The sequence below is a fragment of the Balaenoptera borealis genome (genome assembly GCF_965194805.1).
Source record: "Balaenoptera borealis genome assembly, chromosome: 7".
Taxonomy (NCBI): Eukaryota; Metazoa; Chordata; class Mammalia; order Artiodactyla; family Balaenopteridae; genus Balaenoptera; species Balaenoptera borealis.
This window is the reverse complement of record NC_138864.1, coordinates 48,594,614-48,606,001: the sequence shown is the minus strand read 5'-3', so window position 1 is coordinate 48,606,001 and position 11,388 is coordinate 48,594,614. Positions and strand designations below refer to the sequence as shown.

The 11,388-nt window shown below is 33.5% G+C and overlaps 1 protein-coding gene across 1 annotated transcript in view; it reads right to left on the bottom strand.

The window, feature by feature from the left end:
* Positions 1–1,746: 1,746 nt before the first annotated feature.
* LOC309631906 (protein piccolo-like) overlaps positions 1,747–11,388 on the bottom strand; it is a 101,926-nt gene continuing 92,284 nt past the window's right edge. Inside the window, exons 9-11 of the mRNA XM_082398780.1 lie at positions 5,077–5,211; positions 4,522–4,667; positions 1,747–2,570 (exon numbers count right to left, since the gene is read on the bottom strand). Of these exons, the coding sequence (XP_082254906.1) occupies positions 2,430–2,570; positions 4,522–4,667; positions 5,077–5,211 (422 nt within the window). The 3' untranslated portion in view covers positions 1,747–2,429. The remainder of the gene's footprint in view (positions 2,571–4,521; positions 4,668–5,076; positions 5,212–11,388) is intronic.

The following is an 11,388-nucleotide window of genomic DNA, read 5'->3' as shown; positions in this document are numbered from 1 at the left end:
TGCACACTTCTGGATGTAAGTGACTGCAGAAGAGGACCCACAGGAGCCAGAGTTTCCTTTTAAGGACAAACAGCAGAGCCTTTTTATGTCAGAAAGAGATCTTCCTGAACCCTTCCCTTCCCCAGTTATGAGTGATGATTATAAGCTTCCTAAAGTGCTAAATTCTGCTGGAAATATCCATGGCAACCATCAGCAGATCTAGTTGTCTCTAAAAATAAAATCCTAGCAATATCAAATCCTTAGCGATCCCCTGGCTGCACGTTCATTTTACAGCAATATCAATGATAAATGACATTGCATTTTCGGGGGAGAGGGTCTTAAAAAATAGAGGGAAGAAAAGTGACTTGTCTTTCTTAGATTGGAAAGGAGTGAATTTGTATTTCTTTATGAATATAATAAAGATATATAACCTGGTATTTATTAGAAATTATTTTTTAATGTCTTAAATTTAATCAATTCCTCTCAGATTTCAAGTATGTTTTTCTTTAAAAATGAGAAGATTCAATATCTGAGCAATATATTTGGAGATGATTTCTCTAATCCCACTAAAACCTCACCTTTGAATAAAGAATCGGCTCCTAAACTCAGAATTCACAGAGAAGCAATTTAATTAATTTATTTTTGTGGATACGGGAATAGGGTAAGATCGGCGTAATTTATTTAATTTATGATAACCCGATTTGCAAATCAGTTTCATTGAATTTTCTCCCTTTTTTAGGTTAAACGAAAGTTTATATTTTAAAGAAAAAATTAGTTTTGGAGCCAATATACTGCTTTCATCCATGTCAGTGCTTGCTATTGGTTTGGAAGATGCTTTTTCACATATAAAAATTGGGAAATAAAAAACTGCATAATACTTATTCCTCACTTATGTGTATAAAACTATATTTGGAAATGTGCTTTCATCTTCTCTCATAGATCACTTAGTTTGATCATCCCAACATCCCATTAGGAAGGCTAGGAATATATAATTATATTTTCCCACAAATAAGAAAACCGAGGAAAATTGAGTTTAAGTGACATGTGCAAGGTGACACAGTTAGTCAGTGGCAGAACCAAGACCAGAAGCCAGGCTTTTAATCCTAGCCGAGTGCGTCTCCTGTAAGTCCATGTTACCTCCTTTGTTCACGTTGTTGGTTGATGGGGAAGAGGATGCTTCATTTTAATGACTTAGACGTTGGTCCTTTTAATCCATATTATTAAAATAGCTCAAAGGATATTTTCACCTTAATATAATGTTGATTTTTCACATATTTTCCCAACATTGATGAACTTGATCACTGTGATACTGTCACTAAAGTAGGAAAATAGAGCACTAAAGAGAACTTGAATTTAGGGTCAGGGTTTTCATTTTGCAACAAGTTAATGTATTAAGGGGAAAAAAAGACCATTGTGGAAGAGCAGGAAATGACACCAATTTAATCAATGTCACAGATTAATACGATTTGTTTGCCAGAGGAAGAATTTTCTCTCTGTCCGTATATCATTCAAGAGAAAGAAAATATATGGGATAATACATTTATTTGCAATTCCACAAAGAACAAGTTATCATGCTTCCTAGAACATACCAATTTAATCTAGGTCCTTTGCTATGTAGACTGAAAATGTCTTGGATTAAGGGTAAATTATGGAGTTTTTGATGTTTCATCCAATAGTTTGTGGGGCAATATTCTTTTTTGTTAGCCAGTCATGGCTTTATTTCTAGATAAATGTAATTTCATTTCTACTTAGTATTGTCCTAACTATACTTTATTTCAAGTTTTACTAATGCGCTTTTACAACATGAATTCTAAAACTGGTGGTGTTCACCCTTGTAACATTTAGACACAGAGAAAACCTGTACAATATGATCTAAAAGCTATAATTTCTACATCCCTGGTTCCCTTTTCCCTGTAAACACAAGCTCCTTACTTCTAGTCTGGACACATATTGTAGGTGTATCCTATGTCAGAATCTCAAAACAGTTAGTTGTCTGAGAAGATAAGATGAAGAAGAGACTTTTGAAAACCGAGATTTGTTCCATTAGTTTTTTCCTTTCAACCAAGTTCTTTTGCATAAAGGATTACTTTTGCCTGCGTTAGAAAACATTTTAATCTTTGAGTCTCAGCCTTTAGATAGCTGTAGCTCAACTCTACTCAAAACTTTCTGCATTAAGTAAACAAAATTTCTCTCACTGTTTTTCTTGACAGCCACAAGAAATCCAAGGTTTCAGAACTTTTTTTCTTGTCTTCAATATATGAACTTTTCCATTTGACTTTTTTTTCTATGTTCCACAACAATACATTTGCAAGCCTTTGAGTATGTTTTTGCCTTTTGTTCCTCTTCTCATGGTTACCCCTGAAAGCATAGCTTAGAACAATTGTATTCGACTATAGTCTTGATTTAAGACTGTTTAAAGCACTTTCTATACCCTGAGCAGACACATTTCTTCAGTGGGTTTGAGTAGGACTGACCAAAAGTTTGTGCCAGTTGACTATTCTTTTTCTGAGATCCACTTTGTCAAGCCAGATACAGGCTTCGCCAATCAAGGTCTTTTTCATAAACTTCCCTCCATTGGAAAAAAGTAAAATCTAGAAAAAACAGCCAAAATTATATATATTTGTGTGTATATTTTCAACCTCTTTTATGGACATTTGCTCATCAAAGAAGTAACAGAGACAAGAAAGGGTGAGGGTGAGAGAAGTAGCAGGCATACTTGTAGGAGAACTAATAACTAACATGTCCTCAAAAGATTTGCATAATATTAATTAATTTACCTCAACATTTCCCAAAGGCAAAGACATATCCTGAAGCACAGGGGAATTCTAGATAATATTAGCTAGCTAGATAAACCTAGCTAATTCTGACTAGGTTTGTGATTAAACTGATTGAAAGTCTCAAAAAAGAAATTTGCTAGGTGCATGTCTTATTACTTAATGAAATATTAACTCAAATACAGAATTATTTGAGTGGTGAGTACATAAATACGAGTTTACAAGGCGGATAGAACATAACACTGACTTTAAATGCCATTTAACTTACTGGGAATTTTATTATAGGAAGCATTTCCAAAGTGGCTTCTTGTCATAGGTAGAGCTTACACTAGTTGAAATTCCATGGGATCTCATACTCAAGAAATTTTTTTCTTTTAGGGATCAGTTGAAAGAAAGGTAGAGAAACTGAGATGGAAATAACCATTACTCCTTGACAATTCTTCTCTCACGCTCTCTCTTTCTTTTTGGAATCTCCTTCAGATAATTCATCTTTATTCCAGACTAAAATTTACTGTTACATTTCTGACTTCAAAATCTACTTTTCTGTCTCTTTTAGCCTCTGGTTTGGAGATTTCAAGTGGCACATTATATGTTTTATTGGACCCTGCCTTCCTATCAAGTTTATCACATTTCAGACAAACTCATGTTCTCTCTCCCTATCCATCCCTTCTGTAACTACTCAATCTCTGTGACTGACACCTTTGTTCACACAGATTTCAGAGTATCCTTTAATTTTTTTATTCCCTTCAACTCTAATATCAGTTAATTATCTCAGTGCAGTTTTTGCTTTGCAATATCTCTTATATACGTCTCTAGTACAGGCCTCTAAGTGCCAGTACCATGGTCTTCTCTTCCCACATTTTTTCAGCTCTTCCCTCCCTCCTCCTTTGTTCTCTTTCATTCCATGTCTCTGTATCTACTAAAGATATACTATGTACAAGCATTGTGCTAGGCTACAAAACAAAGAGCAATGAAAATCAAGCCTTGCACTAGAGAAGCTGAGAGTACAGAAGCAGTGAGAGGTAAGTACACAAATTGTTGTACAAGACTGGGATTAATGGCCTAATGAGATAAGCAAAACATTATGTGAATAAGGTGTGATAAATTACACCCAGGGTCATTATTAAAGAGCTGAGTTTACATTGAAAGATATGGAAAATTGTGATAGATGGAGAGAGATGGAGAAGGGAGTATTGAAGGAGAGGAAAAATATGAGCAAAGAATTAGAGGTTTAACCTGACTTCAAGATTCTGGTGTGAATGGGGTCAAGAGTGAGTGGAAATGTCTACAAGGAGATGAAATTAAGTCAATACAATCAGAACTCACCTTAGAGGACTCTGAATGAGTCAGGATAATGATGAATCATTGGAGGGTTTCAATGTAACCTAGCCAGTGTTTTTAAAAGATACCTCTGCCAGCAGTGTGATAAAATGAATTAAAGGGTAAGATATTGATGGCAAGTAGGCCAGGTATACTGCTGAGATGATTTGCATAACAAAGATGAGGACCCAAAGAGGATTAGTGTGGCAGTGAGCATGGAAAAAAATCTATGTAAAATAAACTAAGTAGGTAGAAGAGAGGCAACTTGGTAGCTAAATGGATGGGATGAGTGGGTTGGGGAATTTTAAAGGGCCCCTGGGAAGTTACCTCTAAAAATTAACTTGTAAAATATCACATAGTATATGATTGGCATTTAAATATTGAATAATTAAATGGGAAATAAATACAGTATAAATGAAAATCTAAAAATCGGAACTGTATGAGTTACCTGAAGAGAATGTCCAGCAGGACTTAGGCTGAATCTAAAAGTTTCATTGAATGAAGGCTCTCGATCATGTCTACATACTCTTGTTTTTTTCTTGATCACCTTTTTTTGGGTAGAAATGTTCATCACATATATTTTCACATATAAATCTGAAAATAAGAATTCAGCTTGGTAAGTGTCCATTAATAATACAATTTTCTATTGAAAGAGTTATAATCGTATACGGAGAGCTCTCCTACATTTTACACAAAGCCAGTAGCCTGTGAACAATTTGTTTCAGACAACATAATTAAAATATACACCAATTTTCTTAGCAACTTAAATGTTTTCTTGTTGTATAATAAATACATCACTCTACATTTGTGTTGAAAAAATCTAATTTTTAACTAGTAAAATATCAACTTGCTCTATATAAGAGAAATTCATTCTTATTTCATATTTTTCAGATATATTTGGTACACAGCCCAAATTTTAATTAGCATTTTCTAGGCTATTTAGGACACACTCCTAAAGAGTTCCTAGATACATTATATTGCTCATTATCATAAAATTAGATACCTGGTAAGTGATCAGGAGATTTAAATTTGTAGGTGATATTTCTGCACTGGAGGATTTCAACTATGAGTTGTTCCCCATCTGTCTTCATTTCTTTCTTCAGTGCAATCTTGATTTCTCCCATTACCTGAGTTTTAACTGGAACAATTAAATTTAAAAGTTAAGGAATATGTCATGCCATTAATTAAGTGGTTAGTTCAATAATTTACTCATATTTTCGTTTATTGAGTGTTTATCAAGTGCTAAACACCGTATCGCATCCTGTGGATACACAGATGAATAAAATACAGCCCCAGCCCTTAAAGAGAGGAAGGTCTCATGGAGAGACTGGTAAATTGTACGCTTACAATAAAGTATGTTAAGTATAATGATAAGCAAGTAACAAGAGGGGTATGGAAGAAATGCAAGTAGGTAACTATTACTCAACTGTAGATTTTTAGGCCAAAAGAGGTAATAGATGAGACTACAGGGGACTATAGGAAGACAGTCATACATAAAAATAATAGAATTCTAATATAATATAATATATAGGAAGTATTAAGTCAAGTGAAATGCAAGAAGTTGTTTGCCGACAATTGCTCACTACTTACCAGGCTTGCAAAAGAACGCTTGCTAACACAACTAAATGTCGTTGTATATTATATCTACTTCCATTCTATTTTTCTTGTAAAAGAAGTAGGCAACAAAAGTATATGGTAATAACATTACACAAGGGAAAATATGAGTGATTGAAATGAATTCAATGTATTTCTTTCTAGTGTTTATCTTGGATCTTTACATTACTGAAGAAGCTATTCACACTAGGTCAAATTCTTTATTGATTCATCCTTTTCTCTATCGATGCATATATTTATCCACTTATCATTCACCAACAAATACTTTATTTTCCACCCTACTGTGTGATAAGCACTCTGTTAGGAAGAATGGATACAATCATAAGCCAATATACGCATGCTTATTGGTCTTATGGTTTTTCTGTCTATTGGGAAGAAATCCATCAGTGAAATATTTTCGTCAATAAGTGTACAATTAGAAGGAGAGGAAAGGTTCTGAAGTACAAGAGCATGGTTACAAGAAAGCCTAGGAAAGGGCTTCATGAGCTGAAACCAGCAGAATAAGAAAGAATTAACTAGGTGACATGGACGGGGAAGAACATTATAAAGAGAAGGAACAGTGTGTTCACAGAAGGCAACATCATGGGACTGAGGAACTAAATAAATATTCGTGTGATTATAAGATATTGTTAAGTGGTACTACGTTAAGAATTTGGGTTTTACCTTTAGAACAATAGGAATCTATTAAAGGTCTTTAACATGGATGTAGATCATTTGTTCTCAAACGTTTCCGTCTCAGGATTTCTTTATACTCTTAAAAAAAAATAGTGGTACTCAAAGAACATTAAAATTTCTAATTAAAAAGTAAAATTGGATATTTAAAAGTTTATTTATTGATTCAGTTAAAATGACATTAATATACCTATAAATAAGTATTTTAATGAAAAATAACTGTATTTTCCAAAGCAACAAAAAATAGTGAGGAGTGACATTTTATATTTTTCAAATTTCATTAGTGCTTGGTTTCATAGAGGACAGCTGGATTCTCATACCTGTTTCTACATTAAATCCAGTTCAATATGCTGTTTTATTTGAAATATATGACAGGCTCACACAGATATATATATATATAGTTGGAAAAGGAAGGAGTATTTTAATATCCTTTCAGACAACTGTGGACAATCTTTGATACTACATTAACACTTGAAAAGTGGTAGTTTCTTTAAGATTAGTGTAAATGTGAAATCTGAAACTGTATCAATGAACCTTTGGACTGTTACTTTAAAAAACAATTGTCTATCTTGCACCTTGAATGGACCAGTTAACTATGCCTGAATTGGTAACATCCTATATTGTTCGTTTTGGAAAATACGGGTTTACTGAGTTATGCAGATCTTCAAAACATTGGTATAATTCATACAATATTAAAGGCACATTTGTTAATATCACCATCAATATCATCAAAAAAGTCTGACTATGGAAAAGCTGACAAGCTCAGGGAGGCAGGTATAAGTTTTGGAAAATTTTATTTTTACTTAAAAGTTGATTTTTATTATTGACAACAACTACTGTCAATTGTTTTTCTTAAAGTGAAAAACTCACTTTGTTAAATTTTGAGAAAATGGCAGCTGAATACAGTCAGCCTTCTGCACCCATGGCTCCTGCATCCATGGATCCAACCAACCGAAGAGCAAAATATCAAAAAAAATTTTTTCCAGAAAGTTCAAAAAAGCGAAACTTGAATTTGCCACGTGCAGGCAACTATTTACATAACATTTACATTGTATTAGGTATTATAAGTAATCTAGAGATGATTTAAAGTATATGGGAGGATGTACATAGGTTATATGCAAATGCTACATCATTTTATATAAGGGACTTTAGTGTAAGCAGATTTTGGTATTTGTGGAGGTTGGGGAGGCTCCTGGAAACAATCTCCCATGGATACCAAGGGCTAACTCTACCAAAGTTTGAATAAGCAGAGTTTATCTGTCAGTTGTCTTTCCAGTAAAAATGATATTTCTTGTAAAAAAAAAAGCCTGGCTCAGCTTGCAACTCAAAAAAATTGCACTAACATGTTTTCTCAAGTCAACCTTCATATTTTGGTATGCAGCAGAAGTGTTTTATGTGTAGTTCCCATTTTATGACACAGAATATTCTAGAACATAGACTATTAGAAACACATGTACTTAAGGGTCTAGGTTTAATAACAAGAATTTTAATTTCTTTATCAAGGATATTGTTAAGTGAAACAGGCAAGTTTTTCATACAAGTGCATGGTGGTAAAAAATAAATACAGCCACTATTAGTACAATTTGGTGCTGCTGCCCTGATTTATGCTAAGTCACCAGCAGTTTTCTGCAGCATTGCTTTTGCATTATCAATGTAAATGTCAACACGGTAAAATGGTAAATAATATCTTAGTATATTTAAAAAATAATTTTGACCTGGATGCACTTCAACAGTCTTGGGGACCCACGGGGATTTCTGAACCATGCTTTGAGAATGACTGTTAAAGAATATAGTTGAGTAATCTCCAAGAGGAAATTAAAGTAACAAAAGCATCATGTACAAAATCTATTAGATTGTAGTTATTTAATCATTTCGATTTAGTTTTATCACACTTTTGGATATGGGTTTTTAGAACGTATTTCTTCCCTGCATTAATTTTTGCTTTAATTAACTTATATTTTCATGTCTAGATGTACCCTGACATGTGGGAAAATATCTACCAATACCATACTTCGGCCTGCTCTCTTCCTTCTTTCAAAACACTAAGTTCCCCAAATAGGCAAAGTTGCCCTCCATGTGTTTTATAAAGTGAAACACAGATCTTCTAGACATAGTTAAATCGTGATAATTCAGCAGCCAATGATCATAGATACTTCACAGTAGCTGGGTGTTAGCTTTACCCTTGAGAAATTCAAGAAAATAAAGTGCAAGCCAAGGATATTTTATACAGCTAAAGTGTCTTTCAAGCAGCAAGCCTATAAGTTTAAGCATAAGGAACTCAAGAATACCATAGAAAAGTTCATTCTCAAGAAATATATAAGAGGATGGATTTCATCATATCAAAGAGATAACTAGAGAGACTTCAGCCAAAGGAGTGATGGTGAATATTTAATATATTTAATTGTAGAACTGAGACTAAAATAAGAGTGAGAATATAGATGGGTAGAAGGGCAGCCCATAATTGTCATGTATTCTGATAGAGTATAAAGGATGAAACTGAAAGAGATGGATGACAAAGGGAGAGAAAGGGACAAGTAGAATGAGATTGTTGATTTTTGAATAGGTAAATGGTAGGTGACAAGTTATACTATTTAAAATTGACAAGACAGATGGTAAATGGTGAGTAAGAAGAGCAAACATAATAAACGTATAAAAAAAGACAATCATTGGAACAAAGATACAAAACTTTCTTAATTACAAAAGAAATTTAAAAAAATTAAAGACACCAAACGGAGAAAGAAACACAACAAATCTAACATCATATACACAATAGTTATAAAACAAAATGCAGAGTTGTGATCAAACATATCTGTCATATCAATAAACATGAACAGGTTCAGTGAGCATATTTTTAAAAAGCTATTCAGATTAGCCCATAAAGCAAAGCTTACAAGCTATGCTATGCTAAAACTTAGTTTTGTTTCAAATAGTCACAAATACATAAATTGTAAGCATGCCAGATGTATGGAAACAATAAGAGAGTAGGGGTTGCTATCTTACTGTGAGGCTAAATAGAAATCAGTTTGAAATGTAGTAAACAAGACCAAAAAAAGGACATTTTATAAAGTTAAACATCCATAAATCATAATGAAGACAAAACAATTATGAATATCTATGCACCACTAAAATATGTTTTGAAACTAGAAAATAAGGTGTAAAGATATAGGAGATGAAAGCCAGAATAAAGAGAATAATAATAAAATACTTTAACACAGTATTTTCAGTACAAGACAGGTGAAGTAGACTAAAATATGTAAAGACAGAATATTGAGACACCATAACCAATACAGCAGATCTCAGGATGTATATATTAAACACTACACCCTGATAAGACAGAAAATATCTTTTCCTCAATTAAATATGGAACATGGATCATATTGACTGATTATGTATTGACTTACAAAGTAGACAACGGTAAGTTCTATAAAATGAAGCTAATACATTGTCTGATAACACACACACACACACACACACACACACACACACACACAAAGACTTTAACGAAACAATTCTTGGCTGAACAGCAAAATACAATGAGAAAATACAGAAGTTCTGAAGAACAATGATAATGAAAACACTATCAGAATCGATGAGAATTAAAATAATGATCAGAGGAAAATCACCAGTCTTAAACACCTATATCATTTAAAGCAGTGATCAGAAGAAAGTGCATATATGCATTAATATTCCATCAACAAAATTTTAAAAAATACAATTGATTTAAACTTCCAATTCCAAAAGCTAGAAAAAGAACAACAAAGTAATATAAAAGTACAAGAAAATAAATAATAAAAATATACACAGAAATTAATGAGGCAGAGTATAGAGAAAATAGAAAAATAGTAGATAAAATTAATGAATTAAAATTCTGGTACTTTGACTAGCATCAATAAAATAGAAAAACCAATAATGAATTTAGTCAATAATATGTGGCCTTAATATTATGATTTACAAATGGCATGTGGTCTTTTAACTATGACACTACTCTCCTCTCAGTGATTTGGTGTAAACATTTTAGTGTCCTGAATATACCCTAATACTATCAGCTCACATTCTGTTTACACATTCTTGACAGGCTGCAACAGCAAATATGTCTAATATATTTCTTTGAACTTGTGAGGGACCATCTAGCTCAGGTTACTGAACTATTTTAAATAAGTGTAAACAAGCCCATTCAAATCAATCTGTTTTATTTTAAAGAACTTTGCAAGAAAATGAAGAATCTTCAATATAAAAATGAGAAAACAAGACAGATCTTAGAATCTCCTTTCTTTAATACCTAGAAAAACTAGGGGAAAAAGTAAAATTTAGGAAAGTATTAGCCAGTAGCAACTAACCAAAGAATAGTCTCCTGCCAGAAAATGCTGAGTGGTGTGTAGGAATGGAAAGGCAGATTCTGGGAAGGCTCAGCTTAGCAGCATCCCCAACCATACCACGTATCACAAAATTTTGCCAGGAAAAGAGAGATGAATTGCCAAAACCCTGAGAATTATCACCAAGTCCCCAGCACAGAGAAGTGGATGAACAATGAGCTTAGGCAGCCCCAGAAAAGTCATACTAAACCCTTGAGAGTGGCAGCTTTGGCTCATCGCTAGGAAGATCTGAGGGTTTCACTGAAAATAGGAAAAACAACCAGTGCTCCCCATTTACTGGGGATCCAAGGTTAAGGAGGAGAAAAATCCAAAGCTGAGAGAGTCTTTTCATTGGAGTAAGACATACCTGGGCTTGGTTGAGTGAATGCTGGCAAAACAAAAGCAAAAACAAAACCAAAAAACATTTAAATCAAATCTCAAGAGAGAGCAAAACGTAGTCAATCAGGGCAGCAAGTCTATCTGTGAAACAGCTCTATTTCTTTCCTCCAAAGGCATAGAAAATTGGATAGAACTACTACTGCTCCATCTCTCAAACAGTAACTGGGATGGAGGGGAAAAAAGAGTATTCTAACTGATAAGGAGGGAGTCAAGGAAAATACTCCCACTATTTGGAGCCAATAGGAGTTGTGGACAGAATTGATCACACCACTGAACAC